Raw genomic sequence first — 23834 nt, 5'->3', positions numbered from 1 at the left:
CATAGCGGTGAGTCACACTCACCGACATGACGGCACGGTAAAACATCAGTCTGGTAACGTGTGGCATGTACACAGACGTGAATCACCCGCTCACAACGACAATAAAGGGCCAGCGCACACCCACCGGTGGGTTGAACGTGGGGAGCTCTCAGCTCTCATCTCAGGAGAGGGAGCAGCAGTGTGTGAAGGTGGTGGTGGAGTGTTGGGGGGAGGGCGGACACTAGGACCTGGGGCGGTGCAGGGAGATGCAGAGGGAGAGAGGCAGAGAGCTCCGACAAACTTTCAGAGCAATCAATTTCCCCAAGACCGGACGGACCTGGAGCAGGAGTGAATTAAAGAAGGACCTGGCTTCTCCAGACTTGCGGCTTCGTGCATTTCGTCGTGCGACAGAAGGGAACGGGATAAGAAGAGCAACCTGTGGAGTACGGCGTGAGGGGGACTATTCCACAGAGCTTTGGGACTTTTCCTCTCACCTGGGAGCAGTGGAGGACTGGAGGTGTAGCCCAGGTAAGAGAGCGCGCCCTCCGTGTCGCCCGTGCCCTCATCCCTGAGGTCCCTCAGACGCGCAGGTCGAAGGGGAAAGGAGAAGGTCTTCAGGTCTCTCCACCACTACAACACCTGTGCTCCAGAATCTGATAAACTTTTTTCACTTTCATACACTCTCAGACAGCAGAGGTACATTTTTATTCTTCAATGATCAAATTTCCCAAATGTACCCTGAAAGTACAGCAGTGTTCTCTTTGGGTGCAAATGAGTACATTTTCCAAGCAAAAGACATGCAATTTGGCTGGGGGTATAATTTTATGTACCTATAGGGCACCGCCCCAGCGACAAGCATTTGTACCTTTTTAGGCACTTTCCATACCTGTACTTCTGAGAGTATATTTGTGACTCATAACAGTCTGGGCTGCAGGGAAAGCTCTAAATGTTCACATAATGAAATGAGAGTGTAGGTAACAGGTAATGATGACCCATAGAGATGTACAGTACAGTACGTCTCAATGTGAGTCATGGCTAAATGAGCGAGTCTACAAGCGTGAAACAGCCCCGTTGGCTGAAGCCGACGTTGGTGCAGAGTAGGTTTTCAGGGTTTAATAGGAAAACGCAAACAGTTCTGCCCCCCTCAGCCAGCAGAGTACCCCACTACCCCACTACCCCCCCCCAAAGGGGAACCAGACGTATCGGGTTGCAGCTGCTCAGAGCCTGTTCCCACTCTGAACCCTGTGTACACAACCGCTCCAGTTACTCTACCGGTGGTCCCACACACACACGCGGAGAGGCAGCCGGGCCCTGGAACAGTTATCTGTCATCTGGAGCAGGGGGCTTAGGCACTGGCTCTGAGCACTTGATATGTTTGTAGTGATCACCTGGTGCACTGCACGTAAAAGAATCAAAGGAGCGCAAAAGTGACAGTTTCACTTTTTGTGTGTTTTTTTATCATTAATCACAAAATGAAGGCATATGAGATGTTCCTTAACCCTTTGAAGAATAGGTTTTGTTTTTTTTTTAGAGTTTTTTTTCTTCTTTTCAACATTCTAAGTGAGTGTTCTAGAACTCCATTGCTGTCAGTCACCCCGAGTGATTATGACATCAGCATCATTCAGTTGAGAACATTCTAATCTCTTACTTGGGATCTTACACCTTAAAGGGTTAAAAAAAAGTGTAGCTATTAGATCAATTTGTGAACCCGGTGACAAAGCGGTAAGATGTAATGCCTGGTAGAAAGGTGCCCTCTGCTAGGAACAGCTTGATTGAAACGGAGGAATTTAAGAGAATTACCCCGGGTGTGCTGTCTGAGCAAATCCAAAATTTGACAGAAAATAGACCTTTGAAATGCAGAACAGAGCATACCTCTGTCCCCTCAACCATGTTGAGAACTTCTCAACAGCACGTCTGGCTAATTACACAGACAGCAATTAGGACACACATACCACCCCACCCCCTTCCACACACACACCCCACCCTTCCACACACACACCCCACCCCCCCACCCTTCCACACACACACACCCCACCCCACCCCATGCAATGATGTGCGCGATTATTTATGACCTGGATCCGGTTTCCCATTGAGTCTGAATTAAAGCTGGGCCTTTGTGTGAGGGTCTCCTCAGGGGGCAGCCATTGTGGAAGTGCTCCTGTGTAGCCGCCCGGGACAGGTAATGAAGCGCCCTTCGACCCTGCCCCGCTTCGCCTCACAGATGTTACCCCCCCCACCCCCTCCCCTCTACCTCGCTGAAAAAAGCAGCTCAAGCTAGGTTCTGGTAGCTGTTCAGACCAGCTCCCAGCTTGACATGGTTTAGCTGGTTGACCAGTTCAGACCAGCTCCGAGCTCAACATGGTTCAGCTGGTTGACCAGTTCAGACCAGCTCTCCGCTCAACATAGTTTAGCTGCTTGACCAGTTCAGGCCAGCTCCCAGCTAGACATGGTTTGACCAGCTACCAGCTCAGACAAGCTACAGGACTAGCTGGTTGACCAGCTCATACCCAGCTAGACCAGCTTCATGATCAGCTTAGCCATACAGGTTGACCAGCTCATATCCAGTGAGACCAGCTTCATGACCGGCTTAGCCATACAGGTTGACCAGCTCATACACAGCAAGACCAGCTTCATGACCAGCTTAGCCATACAGGTTGACCAGCTCATACCCAGTGAGACCAGCTTCATGACCAGCTTGACCAGCTCAATATTCATGCTTGTCCAGCTGTGACCTCGCTGTGCTTTACAGCAGGGACATTCTGCCCTCGTTCGTCTTTCTCAAGATCCCGTTGGTCATCCCTACAGGTGTACGAAGTCCTGTGTGTGTTTGGAGACCTCCCAACGCAGACCTTAACTGCGTGCAGCGGCCAGCTCCTTACATGCGTGCGTTGACAAGCTGTAGCGTATGCGCGACTGTAGAGCCAACAGGAAGCCACGAGAGTTCAGCAACGAAATACGCTCATCCTCACAGATGCTGGAGCTAAACTGAAACTGTCCAGCTTTTTAAAAAAAGTTTAGTACTTACTGTGTAGTAATACTGTATATACAGGGCATATTCTGACCTGAAAGATTAGATCAGTTTAAGAAATGCTCGCCAAGCTCTCAATGTGAACCATTATAGGAACTTGTGGTTGTAAATTCCCTGCATGCGAAATGAATTCCGTTTCCCCAGAAAAGGTCACATTTTACATTTTGAGGGCATTTCATGAGTAAAAACATTGTCATACTGTATGTGCCAATTTTCCGGTTTGAGTATTATTTTGGAAGGGTTTATTATATTGTTGTTGTCATTGTTTATTGTTGTAGTTACTGCTGAGAGAGACATTACGGGTCGCTTTAGAAAGATCAATCAGTACTGTGGGGGAGGGACACCTTCACTCCCATCACCCACCCAAAGCCCCCCAGCCCTTCTCTGACTGATCCAGGGATTACTGTCAGCAGAGCCGGTGATGTGTGTGTGTGTGTGTGTGTGTGTGTGTGTGTGTGTGTGTGTGTGTGTCTGGGTGTCGGGGGTGAATGTGCAGCCTTCGAGGCAGAAAATCAGTTTTCGCTGCGGTGTACAGCATTTCATGGCAGGTTCTGAGGTGTCGTGTTGTTTCTGCAGTTTAAATGTGTACAAAGTAAACATAATTAAAGGCAAGAAAAGTGCCTAAAAAGGTACAAATGCTTGTCACTGCGGCAATACACTATAGGTACATACAAATGTACCTCTAGCCAGCAATATAAATAATTAATATCATTAATTAATTCATATATAATTAATGTGTACCCTTTTTGCTTGGAAAACATACAAAGTTGTACCGAAAGAGAACATTACTGTACTGTCAGGGTACATGTGGGAAATTTCATCCTTGAAGAGCGTACCACTGTCCACTGTCCACTGTCACTTTATTTCTGAGAGTGTGTGTATTCTCTATTGCCTGGTGAATTCGTGAATTTCCATCAATAAGTCACAACTCACTGCTTGAATTAAACCCTATTACATAGTCCTCCTCCCGCACATGCTCAGTACACACAACTGTTATTAAGGAGTCATGAAGCATGTGGTTCCTATTTTTCAGAAGTTTCATAGTTCATTTGTGTGAACGTAGGTAATGCAGCATCTTAAATCTGTTTTAGTTTCATTGGTTTTGACCTTTTTTCTGTAAACATTTCTTAAGTACCTTTATCCCGTTAACAATCTGGACATGGCAGCCAGACCTCCTGGGGTTCACTGACTCATAAAGAGATGAGGGAGTGTTTGGCATTGAGTTTGTGCATGAGTGCTGGGTAAATTGTTCGGTAGCTGTTTGCGATTGGGTTTATGTGTAGGCGTTTGGGATATGTGTGTGTGTGTGTGTGTGTTTGGTAAGTGTTTGGGATTGGTTTTATCTGTGTTTGTTTAGTATGTGTTTGGGATTGGGTTTGTGTGCGTGTGTTTGGTAAATGTTTGGGATTGGATTTATGCATGTGTGTTTGGTAAGTGTTTGGGATTGGGTTTGTGTGTGTGTGTTTGGTAAATGTTTGGGATTGGATTTATGTGTGTTTGTTTAGTACGTGTTTGGGATTGGGTTTGTGTGCGTGTGTTTGGTAAATGTTTGGGATTGGATTTAAGCATGTGTTTGGTAAGTGTTTGGGATTGGGTTTGTGTGTGTGTGTTTGGTAAATGTTTGGGATTGGATTTATGTGTGTTTGTTTAGTACGTGTTTGGGATTGGGTTTGTGTGCGTGTGTTTGGTAAATGTTTGGGATTGGATTTAAGCATGTGTGTTTGGTAAGTGTTTGGGATTGGGTTTATGTGTGTGTTTGGCAGGTGTTTGGGATCGGGTTTATGTGTGTTTGGTGCGTTGGTGTCTCTGAGTGTGTGTACGTGAGTGCTCACTCTGACAGCAGGCTGCCTTGGCTGCGATTAGCACTGCCCTTCACTTCACCAGCTGCTTCTGTTCTCCTGAGTGAAGCCTGGGAGGCCTGGCCTGTTTGAATAGGAGCGGAGGATTGCACTCGACATTTGCCAAAATAATTCTCCAAGAATTCGGCAGGAAGATGGAGAGCCCTCTTGATTTTAAGTGGTGGCCTAGTCAAAGATATCCTTCAGTCACACCAGAAACCTTACACCTCTACAAAGAAGATTTACATTTGAGAACTTAATTGGTTAACAGTGAAATACCTCATTTCCAGTTGAGAAGTGTTTCTTACAGGCAAAGGGGATGGATCTTTCTAGGAATACAAACATCCAGTGGAATGTTGTCATTGGAGATACAATTCCATAATTGTTGGCACGGCAATTTCCACAAGCTACCATATAAGCCAAGACACTAAAGACGACAATAAAGAAGGACAGAACATCTTTAAAAAATCTATTAATATATTCCAGGTCGGCATTTCATCCTTTGTTGTTGGAAATGAAGTGCTGCAGTATGCACAGTTTTGTTCAGCCCTGTAAAATATTACATTACTTTATAGTACCGTTTTTTTTAAATGGTTTGCATTTTACTTATTAATGAAATGTGAATGAAATGTTATTTCTTTGCCTTGAGCTGGTATATATTTTTACACTGCAAATAAAAAATGTTTCATTTTGCTTCTCATAAGCCAACTTTATAACCTGGCCTGGCGTTTAGACAACACTTGTCTTCTCATGAGTCATAATCTACTGCCTCCCTGTTAGCCTGCTCTTCTGCGTCACTACTGGGTTCAGTAAATCATGTTTTTAGACTGATTTATCGTCTGAGCGCAAACCTTCACATCAAAAGCACTCCCACACAACTTTTGTGTTCTGGGACCGGGCCAGTGGCCTATCCATCACTCCAGAATTTCAGTACATTTCAAAATCTGGAGTAATAATCATAAAAAATGCATGATATTGCACATTTATTTATCGCCGGCAGTTGCGCACCCACACAGACCTGGTTCTTTTGACTGTGTGTATTGCTGCAAGGACAAAGGCACCTGGCCTAAACAAAGTCAGTTTTTTTCATAGATTAATTTGATTAAGATCACAAACCTTTTTTTAAATGTCATTTTCTTTAATTCGTTTTTATTTAATTAATTGTAATGTTGCACAAGAGATGAAACGCTCAGAAGATTCACATTCAGTCAGCAGCAGAGCTGCCTTGAAGAATAACTACAATTGGGGGGGGAAATCCACAAAGAAATCTGCTCAAATTCCTCGGGTGAGAATGGTACTAGGCACGCTTTTGAGAAATGATCGGTGGAGGAAATGTCACTCCCTGGCCTAGCCTTCAGCAGCTGCCTCAGCAGAGTGAAGTCAGGCTGGAGTATGAGGAACTGGAATCATAGGGAACATGCATCACCATTTAAAAAAAGAAAAGAATGACAACGAAGTCCTTTCATCCAAACTTGTCCTTAGAAACTCGGCTTCAGCAGGTGATATTCTCCTTAAGGGAACCGATAGGGCATGCCAAAGAAAACTGAAATAAGCCTCTTACGATGGTGTCATTGAGTTAGGATCACTGACACAATGGGGCGAGGCGGGCGGATGAAACGGCCAACTTCGGAGTCCGTTGGACTCGGAGGGGTTTCTAAGGCCTAAATCTGCCACCTCTCTTTTAAAGGTGTGGTCCACAGTCTCCAGCACAGCAGGCGACATTTTGAAGTCTAGACTAATCTGGCCTTCCCCAGGGTTGACCTGTAATGTAAGATGGAGACTGGGATCACTGAGAGAGCATTATGGGTCAATAAACACGCAAAGGTGCTGAAACTCGCAAGCTTGTTAAAGTCACGACCTTCTGTAATGGTAGCGGACTGTGTCGCCCCACACAATAACCCAGGGCTCGCCCTGGTCTTTCACTGAACTGTGAAACTCTTCTGTCTTATGTTCTTTTAAGATAAAATTCTACATCCCACACAATTGTGTTTTAACAAGAATTTTGTGGCAGCACTGTAGCTTGTCTGCACTTTAAATAGTAACGTACAGACTAGGAGTATCCATAAGTTCCCTGAACTCTGACCTCTCCCAGAATTCCCTGAGAAGCATGTGCGTTTGACTTTTCCTGCGTGTCTTATCTCTCGTTGTCATCATAGAAATAAAGTCACACACAAATAAATATTATTATTCTGGAAAACAGGGGCTGAATCCAATGTTCAAAACCTAATACTGTAAATACAGCTTGTGTATGGGCATTATATACAGCGGTCTTGCTGTTTAGGTATGTAGTTTGCGTCAAAGGCAATCCATTAGTGACACACTTGCACCAGAGTGTGAAGAGAGACACAGAATGTTCAATAAGTTTGTAATGTTTTGCAGTCATCAGCAAAATCAAGTGGTAAATAATAGCTAGCCAAATCAGGCAATGCTAGACCCACATGGAAGGTTGGATCCCCCAGCATGCTCCACAGAAATATACAATGGTAGCTGCCTTTGAAGTATCTTTCCTCTGAACAAAATATTTCAAGTATCTGGCTCTGCAACCCTGTTATTCCTTTCCAGACATTGTCTACGGAGCCAGGGACATGTCGTAATTGAAATAAGTGAACCAAATCTTGGGAGCTGCACCGCCTGACAATATTTCAGTATTAAATAATGTTGCAGCTAAGGTTGACACAGAACATTAGTCTTCCGATTTTATGTTTTGGTTACAAACAGAATGTTTTAGCTCTTGCATAGCTATTGCATACTGGCAACTAGCCCGGTTTGAACCCGGACTGAACAGGAGGAGAAATGTGTGCCTGTGAGCCTGCACGCATCTGCACACTGCAAACCCTACATACCATCGAGGTGATCTGTCGTCTTTCATCTGTAAATATTCGGTGGAGTCGGGATTTTAAACATTTCCACTGAATCGCATTCCTCAGTCTTCTATATTTTGATATCGACCGCAATTTTAACTCCATGAATGTTTGAAGATGAGCGGGCGTGGAATCTGGAGCTGTGCATTCTCAACCAAGAACACACGCAGTGCACACGCGTTACGGTGCAGCGTGTGTGGTTCATCTCCGACCCAGGCGGTACTGAAGTTAGTCCTGGAGACCACCTTTTTGCTACAACCAATCAATCTTATGATCAATTATGGTCATTTGAAATCATGTTGCTAAAGATCCTAAGCAAATGTTCCTTCAATGTCGTTTAATGGCTAGTTTTATTTTGCTGTGGGGCTGAACTCTTAATTTTCTACAATCTATTTTTGTTTGTTTCTTGTTTCAGTGACCAAGTTTCCTCTCATTCAGCAATTAGGGCCCTGAAGCTGATTTTACCAGCCAATCTGTTATTCAACCAATAAAAATATAACCTTTACCTCCAGGAATAATTTCTCAGAGAGCATATTACAGAGAATGAAAGTATTAGTAGTTCTGGCTCATTTAATGTCCTGGGATATGAATATGGAGCACTTAGGAACTCTCTTCATATTACGAACCATTTCTGAGATAATATGGTCTAAATATGGCCAATTGGCATAAGGAAAATGTCTAATTAACATCAGCTAGAAGCTTGTCAGAATTCAGAGACTGCAGTAATGGCTGGAATGAAAACCAGAGAGTGCAGTGGGTCTTCAGGACGTATTTTGGAACTCCTATCTCCCATTTTGAGAGACTCAGGCCAGAGGAATCCGTAGACATGACGGTTCATGTCAAAGTGTGATGAAGCGTTGCTGTCAATGCTAAATAAATGTAAAGAGAGCCTGGTTTCCACACGTTCCCTAACATAACATCCTCTTCCGTACTGTAGCAATTAATTCCTTCACGTTCCAACAAAAAGAAAGACCTGAGTCTGTAAATTGCAACGCTAACACTATGCTTTCAAGATATTCTTTGTTTGATTGTGAAATTATCCAGAACTTTTTTTTCTTTTTTTTTCCAGTTACCAGAAAGTATTTGACCCTCGCAGCGACCCATAGGGATTACTGTGTCACGGGCTAATGAATTGGCTTCACTAGTCTAAGCACATTTGAAAAGCTCGGTGTGTTTTCATACCATGTCTGATGGTGTTTCTCAAGCAATCCCACTGTGATCCCACAAGGTGAGCGAAAGAAACAGAGCGAACGGCAGACAGAGATCTCGTATATCACGGCCGGACATCAGGCTCACTGTACTTGTGGAAAGGCAATCATCTTTGATGTCTTGCAGTCGGACTTTACAAGGCTTCCTGGAGGCCGCAGATCCAGTTTCCATACTGAAAGGAGACAAAGGAAGTTGTATACAGCACTTCAGGAAGTGACATAAATCTGCACATCTGCTGAGCCGATTATCTGCCGCTTACAAAACAGCAAGGGCAGGAGTGAGACGTCGCGTTAAACGCAACGCGTGCTCACAGGAGCACGTGTGCTTTCAGATCAATGCCTCAACTGTTAACATACAGTACATAATACGGGTCACTTTGAATTTGACATTTCCCTCTACAATGTAACTGAGTAGTAAAAGCAGATATAGGATGGTCTGCTGTTCTTTTTGTCATTCTACAGGAGATCTTTTCAACAGGCCAACAGATGTTGTGATGCATGTCAGGTGAGGTGTGCTCCTGCCGTTGCCCTTGACCAAGGCACTGGAGTTGGTCCCCGGGCGCTGCACTGTGGCTGCCCACTGCTCCTAAGTAACTAGGATGGGTCAAATGCAGAGGACAAATTACCCAACAGGGTTCCATAAAGTAAACTTCACATAACTACTTCTGTTTGTACCAAAATTGATCACTATTTTCCTTTCTTCTGACGTTCTCTACTACACAGCTGTTTGGCAGATGCTTTTAAGCAAAACAACTTGGAAAAGTGCATTTACTGTAAGACAGTAAGAAAATGCCACGAGGCTAGATATAGGCAGGGTGGCCTGTACCTTAGTGAATAAGGTACATGAACCGCAAGGTTGGTGGTTCAATCCCCAGCATAACTACGATAAGATCCGCTCAGCTGCTGGGCTCTTGAGCAATCCCTTAACCCCAAATTGCTCCAGGGGGGATTGTCTCCTGCTTAGTCTAATCAACTGTAAGTCGCTTTGCATAAAAGCGTCAGCCAAATAAATACAATGAAATGTAATGTCATATAGGCAAAAGTACAATGTAATAGACTAGACTAGACAAACTGGATCAATGGCCAGAAATTGGCACATAATCTGGTTTTGTATTTGTATACAATACGTAGATCTGGAGACACTGCACCAAATTTTCACATCATTAGGTGTGTACAGAATGGGCAAATATAGAACATATTTCCCTGCACAGAAGCAATACTGTGCATTACGTATAGCCTATCCAGGCGTGCCCAGGTCGAAAAGCCCTCATGTACCGCCAATAATTAATTGCACATGCAAGTTCATTTAATTTACATATATTCCAAAGTATTGTATTGTTGACACTAAAGCCCATATTTGACATGTCCATAATGCAGTTGAAGATCACTTCTAGTCACGTCTGGACATTAACACAGAGTAGTTAAGTTTATTATTTAATAAAATGATTTAAATAATAAGCCATAATAAGCTATTGAAGGGTTGAACAGCTATGGAAAAAAAAAAAACTTGGTTAAAAGGTACTGAAACTTCAAACCTGACTTCCTCCACCGCATCTCAATTTGGCGAAAAGAACAGACTGCGTTGCGATGTGGCACGAAATTAATCTGGAACTGCCCGTATTTAATTTGATCAAATTGCAGAGGCCCCAAACGTGACTAACGCGCAAGACTGCGTATTTCCAGTTGTCTTCATTACGTATGAAATATGTCCGGGTGTGTCCGGCTGGTTGCCTTACAATTAGTCCTTGACTTAAATCCACTTAGAACCCGGGAACAATTGTACAATTCTTTTCAGCACATTAAAAATTTGCCAAAAGAAATGTCTGTACTGTGCACAATACTAATCACATATCAGGTCAAAGACCGTTGCTAAGCATATTCTCAAACGCTTAACGGACTCACGTTCTCTTTAGTGTTGTTTTCTCACATAATTAGGCCTCAGGTGATTTGCATTTGCTTGGGATATTCGCCCGTATTTTCCAAACCTCTTGTATTTAAAATTTTTTTTTTTTGCTTTTCGTATTTAAAATAATATTTTTTTTAAACGTTGCGTTGCAACAGACACCATACTGTTCCGAGTTGCTGAACGAGGAAGTCTGCTTCACCAATCAGTGTCATTAAGACATCGCGGGCAATCCTGCTGAAACAGCTCAAGCTAGGTTTTGAAACAGCTGGTAGTTGGATTTTCCAGCTGGTCATAGCTGGATTTTACACCAAGGTAGAATTGCCACAGGCTGAATGTTGTTTGCGATATTTCTCAACATATCTAGGCCAGCGTACCGACAACGCTGCGCAACATCTTGAATGGAAACAATTAAAGGTGGTCCGTTCGGGGTTCTTTCGTTTCCCGCAGACAGCCAGCGGGTTTGTTTACGTGTGCGCTGTCACCGTCCTGACAGGTCCGCCATTCTGCTGTGACGTTGTGTACGCATTCCGGTCTCAGTGCTTTTACGGCGCACATACCAGAGCATACGCGGTTCTTTGTACCAGTGCATTTCGACGGAGCTCGTTAAACATTATAGCGGGATACGGGTTTTTACTGCGTTTTGCGGTTAAAGTTTAAACACGAGTTTACTGTGTTTATGCGTGGTATTTACAGCGCAGTGGGTTAATGGTAGAGCCCCCCTATCGTTGGTGTTTACTTAAGCGCTTTTATAGGGCTTTGTCATTATGCTTTACAGTGCTAGTTTAACTGTGCTTTTATAGCTCTCTGTTGCTTCTTTTTTTTTTTTTTTTTTACCAATAAAATTCTTTAAATTCTTACCATTGTCACCTCTGACTGATGCTATGCACTGCATACAATTAGTTGTAGTATTTTGATTTAAAAATAGGCTATTTAAGCACTGAAATACAGCTCTTTATTTGTCTTATTTTTCCTGTTTTATTTATTGTATGGGGTATGCCCGTACAGATGCAGGAATGGCCTACCTACCAATCCAGTGCAATAGGAATAAATACACAATAATGGAAATTATAAGAATACAAAGAACAAATATTATAATCACTGAAATCATAATCATCATAAGCATCAAAATCGCCTCATCAATAATGTGTATAAAATATAATTAACTGAGTTATGGTCAGCAGGGCCCGGTCAGAATCAGCCCTGGTTATCCTACACACTGCACACGTACAGTATCTCATGCCAGCGTGATCCTGCATTGAGTGTTTGTCATATCATCTCCACACTGATCATTCAGCTGCTGCCCAATTTCAGTAATGAGCCGTTTGCCTGAACTTGCTGAAAAAGGACGCGTTTTCAGGGGAGGGAGAGAAATCGCACCGTTTCGTTGCGTGCTGTGTCATTCTTAAAAAGCCGTAATCAATTGAAGGAGAGCCAAAGGGGAAAGTAGAAAAATAAGAAAGCTTTTTTTTTTTTCAGTCTCTCGTCTAAAGGTCCTGCTGCAGCTTGCATGGACGCACTGCTGGGATAGTTTGGCTGATTTTGTTCAGGTTAATCACGCCTGTCTCATTTAAGACAGTGGGTGAGACAGTGGGTGAGAGGTGAAGTGCAGTACACTGAGAGGCCCTCTCACGAGCAGTGTGCAGATGTCTCCCGTGTGGCCAGGGGTTCGATCCCATACCATGCCACTTCCTGTGCTGTCATCCATCCATACAGAGATATGTATTGTATTTACATCTCAAACGTGCATCTGTGTATGCGTGGACTATGGTTTTCATGGGGAAGAACCTCATCTCAGAAGAGATGAAAATAGTCTCAGTGGAGAGGACAACAGTCTCTGCGGAGCGGAAAATAGCCTCTGTGGAGTGGTAAAATTGTCTCCATGGAGAGGAATCCCAAAATAAATATGTATATATTTACACACTTACATGTAACCCACATGTTTTTTGTGGAAAATTGTGTCTGTAGAGTGGGATATAGTCTCCGGGGAGATGGAAAATAGTCTCTGTAGAGAGGATATAGGAAAATAAACCTGTGGGCAGGTGTATGAGAGTAACCACAGTGGTCCAGGTACGATGTGAGTGTTGTGACTGGCTGAACAGTACCTGAATCTGTCAGCATCAATCTGTGAAAATATGTGAAGAATCAGAGGGGAATGTGAGGGGTAGATTTCAGTGCAGCTTTTTGGAATCATTAGCAGACATGCCCTGATAGGGTTTGCAGATGCTGCTAAACTTGTGGCACTTTCTGGGATGAGCTCTCAGTAGACAACGTGTCATTGGGGTTATTGTGTTGCTTCCCTACATAGTGCACTTTTCTAAGCACACTGCTCAAAGTACACTGCTGTAAGTACACTGCTGTAATCAGGGTGGCCTGTCGCATAGTGGTTAAGGTAAATGACTGGGATATGCAAGGTTGGTGGTTCTAATCCCGGTGTAGCCACAATAAGATCTGCACAGCCGTTGGGCCCTTGAGCAAGCCCCTTAATCCTGCATTGGTCCAGGGGAGGATTGTCTCCTGCGTAGTCTAATCAACTGTATGTCGCTCTGGATAAGACCGTCTGCAAAGTACTCTCCTCTAAGTGCACTGCTCTAAGCACACTGATCTAAGTACACTGCACTAAGTACACAGCTCAAAGTACACTGCTCTAAGCACACTGCTCCATGTTAGATTTCTGTCAGATCCTGTGTGTAGTGGCTGACACTGCTAGGAGATCACGATGAAGGACATGTTTAGTTTGGCATGTAGCTGAATGAAGCTTGGCCCTGGGCTTAATTGTGGAATATAATGAAATGATCCAGGCAAGAAAATAATCAAGTATGATCTGTTCTTTATTCCAAGAGCAAATTAAGAGTCTCTTTGGCCAAGGGACTCTCATAACCCCAGTATCTGGACTGGAATGCTAGCGCTAGCTCTAAACCTCATGCCACTCTTCCCGTAAGCTCTACCCATAAACCTGCCCAAAACCTCACTTCGCTTCCCTCAGGACCCACGCTGTGTTCACTAATTACCTCCCAGTTACCCCATGCTTGTTTGTGCTGACACGGTAATCAGGTTGTGTACAGAACCGTGTAAATATTGTCCAACTGTGATAATGTAACAGATTAGAGGTGTTGGTCTCGCTCTCTAGCCCTGGGGAAAATGGCTGTCTGGTGTCCATTTGGAACTGAGAGGAGCGGCGTGAATCCAGCTGGGCCCGTGTACAGCTTGCCATGTGCTTCTCCTGTCAGTTTTACCCCTTTGGAATGTTTGTGGAATTCTTGGAATGTTTTTCAGTATTCTAGAACTCCATTGCTTCCATTAGCAGTGGTGATTGTGACCTCAGCATTAGAGTGTTGAGTCAACACCATTCTAATCACACCTGCACGATCTCGCACCTTAAAGGGTTAACACAAGCACGTCTCTTATCAAGGTTCAGCTTGCTTTTGTGCTGTGTTTGTTTTACAAATGTACTCTGGCATCATGAAACAGTCTCCATGATCCTTTTACTCTCAGCTTTACACATGGATAAGATTTTGTAATCTATTTCATAATCTGGGGTTTACTGCTGTTGTACTAGCCCACTCAATGTTAAAATATGTTTTTCTCTGCACTTGCAATTATTGCAATCAGGCATCTATATTTTTCATCTGGAACCTGTAGGGTGATTTACAGCCGTGGTCTCCGAGCAGAATGCATACAGGACGGTGCAGAACAGATCTTCTGGACGGGAAAGCAGGACTGGTATTAAGAATCTGGGTCCTGTGCTTCATTGGGCCAACATTAAAAATGGCCCATAGGAAATGTGGACTTACTGTGGAATCCCCGGGTGAAGTGGCCAACTTTCAAAATATAAAAACCTGTCCCTGAAGTCTTTTTTTGTTCTGGCCAATTTATAACAGGAGAAACTGAAGCAACATGTGAGCTTAAACTCTTCCTGCATGAGCCCAAGAGCTAAATTCTTCCTGTATGAACCCAAGAGTTCAGAAGCATTCCAGGAACCGGTTACCTTAGATAAGGGTTACTGCCCAGCTTACGCTGTGAAAATATAGAACTTGGGTATGTTACTTTTCACAACATTGGGTCATTATTGGATTAGTACTGATAACACAGTTAGTATTCTGAGATAACATCAAAGCGATGTAAAACAGGAAGGGCAGCACTCTTTCAGTACTAAACAGACTTAAATTCAAGTGAATAATATTAATATTAGAATTATTACAGATGAACGATAAAAATAATTGTATTTGTATTGTATCTCCAGCATCATGCATCTCCATTAGAATTATATTCCATTTGATTTGATTTATATAGATTTATCATGTATTACATTCATGTCAACAGATTTGTTTCTCTGTAATACAAACAGTGTGTGGTTAGCATTCAATCATAATGAGAGGGATTTTAAATATTATTGAAAGAAATGAAGTCAAATAAAATAACAAACACACACACATACGCTCTTTCACAGACACACATACACACACACAGAATGTGGTTAATGTTTTAGCTGACTTGCACTGGCTCACAGAGATGTGAAGTTGTGAAATGTGGTTAATGTTGCAGCTGACTGACACAGACTCACACACATGCCAATACAGCACATAACACACACCAATACAGCATTTTATAAAAATGAACAGAAGAATAAATGCAGCAACATCTTCACAAATGCAACAATATCTTCACAAATGCAGCAACATCTCCACAAATGCAGCAATATCTTCACAAATGCATTAACATTTTCACAAACAGAACTGCAAATGCATTAACATCTTCACAAATGCAGCAACAGCTTCCAAGTGCATTTCAGGTCATTCAGTCGTCCCTAGTTTCCATTGCAAACTGTTATTTTTAAAAAGCCAAACATACACTTCAGTGATTTTTTTTCTTAAAATAGAGGACTGAAGTCAGATTCCAGCAGCGCATGACCCTGCCCTGTGAACAACGTTGTCCCTTTCTTCTCCTGGAGGCGGAAAATCTAACGTGATAGCTCAATTTATTTTACATGGCCCAAATGAACACACATTTCACAGGAGAAACCCTGGAGGAAAGAATGCACATGAGCCACTACCATCATCTGGTCAGGATCTCATGTCTTCACAATTACTTACCCAGTGGAAATATCCCCCTGGAAAAAAACAGATAAATAAATGAAATGAAGAAGAGAATGAGAGAGAGTGAAGTGAAAAATACGCTGTGGAAACACGGGTCACGCCCCCTGGATGAACTCAAGCCCTCGTTTGACTCGGGCCATGTGTGGAGAGACGAGCTGGATCTGTGTTACGCTCCGTCATCGTAAGAACCGAAGGGCTCAGAGCACTCCGGAGGCTGCTCTTCTCTTCTCTGTTTTTTTGCTTTCTTTGGGTGTATTTAGACCATAAATTATCTCCGCTGTGGAATCTGGATTCCGCATGAAGGGGATTCAGTTCGGTCGTTCCGCGTAGCCTGAAGACACGTCAAATGCACGTTCGATTAGGTTTCCGAGCCAGAGTCAGTGTGTGAGGAAGTCTGGGACAATGTTCCTACTCGGCAGGTGTTCTCCGATGGGAAAAATCTACTGGAAAGAGATATTCTCCCGGAATCTTCGTGTCATGTTTTAGTAATTCCAACAGAAGTCAACTTCCATTGCTAATAAGCTGATGTTTACATCTGGTTTAGTAATGCATTGGGCTTTAGACTTTATTTGAACCTCTGGGAAAATTTCAGGTTGCTCTTCATTCTCTATGCCTGCGTGCAAGGTGTACCGATGTTGTAAAGATCACCACATCAGCAAAATGCACAAATTCTTGTTGTTATTTTTGAGTGATTGCTTAAAAATGTTTATGCTATGGTCATACTCAACATGTCAAATGGATTGGTTTCCCTGGAAAGATCCCCTCGTAGGTTCAGACAGACCCCAAAAAGAGTGTACCCTGAAAATACAGTAATGTTCTCTTTGGGTAAAAATGAGTACTTTTGCAACAAGCGGTTGTACCTTTTCAGGCACTTTCACTTTTCCAACCTTCATTTCTGAGATACTCCATTTAGCCTTGCCAAAGTGTCGCTTCACGAATGCAGCCTGTAGACTGTCTGAAAGTGTCTGAACTGAAGAGTTAAGCTGTCAAAAGCTGAGATCAAACCATATCAGAGGCAAGGGTTGTCCCGGGATAACGTGATGCTGATGCAGGGTGAAAATAAGGGCAGGTATGATCGTACTGTAAGCGCAACGCCAACATCAAACGTAAGACGGCTTATTAAAGGGGCGACATGGCTCAGGCAGTAAGAGCAGTCGTCTGGCTGTCGGAGGGTTGCCGGTTCGATCCCCCGCCTGGGCTGTGTCGAAGTGTCCCAGAGCAAGACACCTAACCCCTAAAATGCTCCTGACGAGCTGGTCGGGGCCTTGCATGGCAGCCAATCGCCGTCGGTGTGTGCGTGTGTGTATGAATGGGTGAATGGGTGAATGGAGAAGCATCAATTGTACAGCGCTTTGGATAAAGGCGCTATATAAATGCCTGCCATTTCCCAAAATGCCTGCCAAGACTGATCTCCACTGAAACCGATTGTCGCTCCTCACTGCAGAATATACGGTGGTGCACTGCGGTTCACCTAAGGTCACCCACAGCTGTCAGTCTTCAGAAAGAGCATCTTAACAAAGTCAACTACAGGCCATTCTTCAGGGTGCGTTCACTTAGCAGGACAAGGGGGAACGAATGGAAACTGGCAAAGGATACGTTCCGCATAGACATTAGGCAGTGTTTTTTCACACAGAGGGTGGTCACTGTGTGGAATATATTACCAGCGCATGTAGTAGAGGCAGACACACTGAGGGTTCTAAATACCAGGCTTGATATGATGCTAGATGCTGTACTATTTAGCCTTTAGGCAAACTAAGCAGAAGATACCCTTCGGTGGTGGGTAAAGGCAAGCATTGCTGGGCTGAATGGCCCGTTATCATCTTTGCGTTGTGTTATCTGTGCAGGATCCACGCGTAACCCCGCCGAACGTCCTTTTCCGCTTTGGTTCTGCCGAGCAGAGGTGTTTGTTCCATGCGACGGACCGCCTGGTCTTCAGGTCCCCCGTGTTTAATTCACACTCTCCGCTGAGGGACCGATGTGTCTGGGACACGGGTTTATTCCTGTGACCGGGATCCTTCCCTGCGGAGGGACTCTTTTACCGCGAAGAAGACGCGGAGATGGAGACGCGCCACACAGGGACGTCGCCTGACGTCTTCTGAGCACCGCTGGCCTCCAGTGTGGGAGGAAACCCGGCAGGAAACCAAGCTGAAAAAGAAGCAAAGCGATGTTTGTCGGAGCGATGTTTGTCAAAGCGATGTTTGCCTTTATCAAAACGATGTTTGTCAAAGTGATGTTTGTCTTTGTCAAAGTGATGTTTGTCGAAGCGATGTTTGTGAAAAGCCTTTTCCCCACATAGCAGATGTAAACACATTAGGATTTTGTCCTTCTAAAGAACCAGAAAACAAAATATTTGGCTGAAAATAGTCAGGTGATGGGGTGAACTCTACAGTATCTGAACCCTCCATTTATATGTTTGTGGCAGACTTTTTGGCTGAACACAAACAAAAATCACAGTGACAATACATGTTTTTATAGAATAAATAATTCAATAGTCACATTTGTGCAGTGTGAATAATCCCCTTGGTTTTTGCACAGCGAATAGTCCCTCCTGCTTTGTTTAGTGTGAATAGTAACCACTGGTTTTAGCAGTGTAAATAGTCAGCCCTGGTTTTAGCAGTGTAAATAGTCAGCCTTGGTTTTGGCAGTGTAAATAGTCAGCCCTGGTTTTAGCAGTGTAAATAGTCAGCCCTGGTTTTAGCAGTGTAAATAGTCAGCCTTGGTTTTGGCAGTGTAAATAGTCAGCCCTGGTTTTAGCAGTGTAAATAGTCAGCCCTGGTTTTGGCAGTGTAAATAGTCAGCCCTGGTTTTAGCAGTGTAAATAGTCAGCCCTGGTTTTAGCAGTGTGAATAGTCAGCCCTGGTTTTAGCAGTGTGAATAGTCAACCCTGGTTTGAGCAGTGAGAATAGTCAGCCCTGGGCTGAGCATTGTCAATAGTCACCCCCCGGTTTGAGCAGTGTGAATAGTGTTAGAGGATGTCATGAATGTTCACATTAATTGCAGACACATTTAGCCTCAGCATTTTCAGAAGCTTTTGAGATGAAGCTGAATGTGTGAGCTTCAGTACAAACCCACAGGAGGGACGTATCCCTCTGAGACGGGCAGCAAACAGCCTCTAGAGCATAATGGACCAGTGATATATAAATATATTATCCACATATAGCAACACACATCATATATTGTATCGCACTAATCATACACTCATGCATGCCACTATAACATATATTACACTTATAGTACATTTATATATTTATATGTTCTAAGATGGCCTGCTGTGGTGCTTTCCGGCCTGTCAGCTGCACTCAGTTTCCTTTCCAGTTTCAATGTTCATTTCATTAATTTATTTTATAATTAGTTAATGTAATAAATTATCATTCGAGGCTTGCAGGCACTCAGGAAATAATTTTTAAATCACGAGAGGAAAAATTGGCCACACTGAAATTATTCCTCTGGGAAAGTGATAAGTTGATTATTACAGTCAGAGTTAATAACTGAAACATAATACTGTGTTTTTTCATTTTAATTAACAACAAACAAATCTTATTTAACAACTTGTTTTTGTTCCAAGCAGCCTTGTTGGCTTGTAGGACTGAAATGACAGATTTTCATAGATGGATTGACTCCAGATTTAAGTGCATACTGTATGTGAGTTTCAATGGAAGCACTGTAGTGTGGAGACTGCAGTTGTTATCTGATAGATGATGATGTGATATTATTGATATCATTTTGTGCTTTATCTCATGGGCATGTTTCATGATGTGAGCTGGGCAGTCCTGTTGGGTTTAACTCTTAAACTCTTCAGCTGAATTAATTATTTAGGAAGGACGTCAATTCAACTGGAGTAAATGTAAATGTACTCCAGTTGTAAATGTAAATGTAATGCTATTTGAATGGTGACTGCAATTTTTCCCTAATGTCCTGTGTGTGTGTGTGTGTGTATGTGCTTGTGGGTGTGTGTATGTGAATGCATGGGTGTGTGTGTGCATGTGTGTATGTGTGTGTGTGTGTGTGTGTGTGTGTGCTTGTGGGTGTGTGTATGTGAATGCATGGGTGTGTGTGTGTGTGTGCATGTGTGCGTGTACATGTGTGTGCATGTGTTTGTCAATGCATGTGTGCATATGTGTGTATGTGTGTGTGTACATGTGTGTGTATGTGTGTTTGAATGTATGTGTGTGTATGTGTGTGTGTGTGTGTGTGTGTGTATGTGCTTGTGGGTGTGTGTATGTGAATGCATGGGTGTGTGTGTGCATGTGTGTATGTGTGTGTGTGTGTGTTTTTACAGACAGGGGGCAGCAGTGTGTGAGGGTGCAGTCCCAATGGCAGGTGCTTGGGGCGTGGCCTGCTCAGGACAGTTACTCTAGGAGCCCAACAGGGGGCAGCACTTCACCTGGGCGAATTTCACAGGTAAGGTGGGGTGGGGGTTACATTACAAAACAGTTATTTAGCTGATGCGTTAATTGACTCAGAGTTGGTTAAACTAAGCAGGAGCCAATCCCCCCCTGGAGCAATGTGGGGTTAAGGGCCTTGCTCAAGCCCCAACAGCTGCACTGATTTTATTATGATTTTATTATGGCTACACAGGGCTTAAACCACCAAACTGTATTTACCTATCGCTGGCTTAGACTAGGTTTGCCTGAATTGTTTTATCATTGGATGGGCAGGCAATGCACTCTCATGACATGATCCGCTGACAGATAAATATAACAGGATGTCAGCAGGAAGATCAGCCCATGAAAAGGCTAATCCGGTGCTTCTCGGGTACAGGACAACACTGTGTATTACAAAAGGAAGAAGTCTGACACATTTCAACGCTACAGTTTCTTCATCAGAGTCATATAAAATACAAAATATATTTAACAATATAACAGTCAGTGGACCTGTGCAGTGTCACCTCTGAAGTCATGTCTGTGAATAATCTATTTTATGTTTCCTGTAGCTGTATCGGGGTTTACAGTGCAAAACCAGATGCTAGCCATGCCGCTAACATCTTCAAAATGTTTTGGCGGACGTCTTCTTATGTTCACTACTGTACGTTTATCAGAGCAGCAGCAGAAACCTGCACGTCCTGTTTTCCGACCGCAAAACAATGGGTCCAAGTTCCAACCCCAGAGGCACGTTTGGCGTGTTTGTTCAGTACATTTAACGGTCATTTTATGTAGATTACGTTCTAAATCTACTGCGTCTTGGTCTGATGAGCAGGAACGGCTGAAGAACAGATTACAAAGTGAGACGGCAGAGAGTGCTTTCCTCCCGGTGCAGGAACTCAGGCACCTGGGCGTTACGCACGGCGATAACACAGTCGGCTCACCACAGCGCTTTGGCAGTGAGACATCACTGCACTCTGTGGGAGTCACTGCTATGTATGAGAAATTAAACCGGCAGGAAATGTAAGCATTTCCCTAAGCATCTCACGTCGTCGCCTCGACCTTTCCAAACGTTCTGCTTTTGTTCCGATCTGTCAGCGCGGCGTCCGTCGAAAATGGACGCCTCACAGTGGACATTTGTTCTTGGAACCATAAAATATGTCCGGGCAGGAGTTCTAATTCCTAAAATGTTTGGTTAGGTTTTTGCTAAGCTACATATTAACAAATAAATGATAACAATCAAACATTTGCGTACATTTTTAACACAAAAGAAGAAATTAGTGCAATCTAGCGATATTTAAGATGCTTAAACAAGATTGAAACCTTTTCTTCCAAAATGTGCACTGATAAATGTCTGCAATGCATGACCTGAGAACACATACTGTTTAAATATTACAGGCATCATGTAGAAACAGAGAATTATTTTGTTTAGCCCTTGAACGGTCTGTGAGAGGAAAGCCCTAGACCACATTCTGGCCAATCTTGCGGACAGAACTGTGAGACTCCCTGAGAAAGAAGCTTATTGATCACATTATGGCCGATTATCAGCTGCCACCGGCTGTCGAGCTCAGACCTGATCGATAACCAATCAACTTTACTGTCCATGGCAAAACAGTACGATTGGCTGAAATAAGAGCCACTGATGTAATCTGATTGGTAGAGTATGGGGCTCGTGGAGCTTTGTGAAACAGACATCACCCAGCGCTGGATTTCCATCCTCCCTTTACCTGGGAGTCAGGTGTGAGGTGTGTGGTCTGGCCAATCAGTAGCACTAATTATCCAGGAGAAAGGAAAACCAGGGCTGGATTTTCTAAATTTGAGGGCCAGATTTGATGATCCCAGATGTAAAGAAGCTTATACTCTGAAACGGGAGTGAAACCCAATCCCCAGGGGGCCACAGTGTCTGCAGGATTGTGTGGTTTCCTTTCAATCAGATGCCAAATAGGGCCTTGAGAACTAGGTGTGTGGATTATATAACCAATCAATGATTTAATGAACCACAGGTGCAGATAACACAATGAAATCCAGCAGACACTGCGGCCCTCCAGGACTGGAGTTTGACTAAAACATGGTATTAAATGGTGGATCATCAGTGGAACGAAGGAAAATAAATGTTATTTTTGTCCCTGCACCAGAAGTCCAGGGGTCAGAAAGTAAAAGTGCCCTGTGTTTCAAGAGCTAAGCCAGCTGATTTCAGTAATTACTGTAGTTCTATCTCCTGGCTGAAGCGTTATAACTAATGGCAAATCGAGGTGGTTGGAATAAAATACTGGGGTGGACTTCTACTTTCTGTACCAGGATTTTGCACCCTTGCCCAGCGCTGACCTCCTGTGTTTTTGGGACAGGAAGCGAGCTGATGAGGTCGACCACGCTGGGTCTGCTCCTCCTGGTCAGTGTCCGCGCGGTGTTCAACATGGGAGGGGCGCCCCGGGGCGGGGGGGGCAGGACGACCCCTCTCTCCATTCCAACTACGGACCCCAGACAGCGGTCAGCGCACGGCACCCCAGCTAAGTTTCACAACGTGACCCCCAACTCCAGCACGCCGGCTGACGCAAGACTCTCCCCCGCACCCCTCGCCTCCGTCCCCTCTCCGCACCGCGACCCGCCCAACGCGGGCCCCGCCTCCGACCCCGAACTCTCCGTAGAGACCCGAGGGACCCCGAGGGACGTCCCCGCCGCCTCCGGCCCCCAGCCCAGCCCAGCGGAGACGCGGGACTCCATCCCCACCGTGGACCCCGCCGTCTTCAACAAGCGGCGCTACCGCTCGCCCCGCGTGCTCTTCAGCGCCCACCCGCCGGACGTGCAGGCGGGGGCCGGGGCCCGCGTGCGCAGGCGGGCGGGGCAGACGCGCCACCGCGGGGTCTACTCCGTCTGCGACAGCGTCAGCAACTGGGTGGGCAACAAGACGAGCGCGGTGGACATCCGGGGCAACGAGGTGGCGGTGCTGCCGGACGTGCGCATCAACAACATCGTGAAGAAGCAGTACTTCTTCGAGACCACGTGTCACGGCCCCGCCCGGCCCGCCCGCAACGGCGGGGGCTGCCTGGGCATCGACAGCCGCAGCTGGAACTCGTACTGCACCAACACGCACACCTTCGTGCTCGCCATGACCTCCTTCGAGAGCCTGGTGGCGTGGCGGCTGGTGCGCATCAACGCCGCGTGCGTGTGCGTGCTCAGCCGCAAGTCCTGGAGGCACTGACCCCCCCCCCCCCCCCCCTCCGCTCCACCCCCTGCTGTGCCCCGCTGGTACTGCAGCCTGATCTTACACACACACACACACACACCATCCTGACTGCGCTCACTGTTCCCCACCACACACACACACACACACACACACATATACATACACACACAGACACGTACATATACATACACACACATACATACATACAGACATACATATGCACACACACACACACACACCATCCTGACTGCGCTCACTGTTCCCCACCACACACACACACACACACACACACACACATACATACACACACAGACACGTACATATACATACACACACATACATACATACAGACATACATATGCACACACACACACCA

General features: G+C 44.6%; 1 protein-coding gene and 1 long non-coding RNA gene across 2 annotated transcripts; both read left to right on the top strand.

Annotated features, from left to right (window-relative positions):
• Window positions 1–312: 312 nt before the first annotated feature.
• LOC133110688 (uncharacterized) lies at window positions 313–22636 on the top strand. The gene is made up of 3 exons (XR_009704891.1): window positions 313–507; window positions 20193–20314; window positions 22620–22636. It is a non-coding gene; the product is annotated as an uncharacterized LOC133110688 (long non-coding RNA).
• Window positions 22631–23473, top strand: ngfb (nerve growth factor b (beta polypeptide)). Its single transcript, XM_061220944.1, has 2 exons — window positions 22631–22704; window positions 22963–23473. The coding sequence occupies exons 1-2, from the start codon at window positions 22631–22633 to the stop codon at window positions 23471–23473; spliced, it is 585 nt and encodes a 194-aa protein (XP_061076928.1).
• Window positions 23474–23834: the final 361 nt, after the last annotated feature.

The sequence above is a fragment of the Conger conger genome, chromosome 14 (genome assembly GCF_963514075.1).
Source record: "Conger conger chromosome 14, fConCon1.1, whole genome shotgun sequence".
NCBI classification, from domain to species: Eukaryota; Metazoa; Chordata; class Actinopteri; order Anguilliformes; family Congridae; genus Conger; species Conger conger.
The sequence above is the reverse complement of the archived record's forward strand: the minus strand, read 5'-3'. Positions and strand labels throughout refer to the sequence as shown.

Coding starts and splice junctions, on each gene's coding strand:
- ngfb (XM_061220944.1), top strand. CDS start 22,631: ATGAGGTCGACCACGCTGGGTCTGCTCCTCCTGGTCAGTGTCCGCGCG. Junction 22,705..22,962: donor AACATGGGAGGGGCGCCCCG/GGGCGGGGGGGG, acceptor CGCCTCCGGCCC/CCAGCCCAGCCCAGCGGAGA.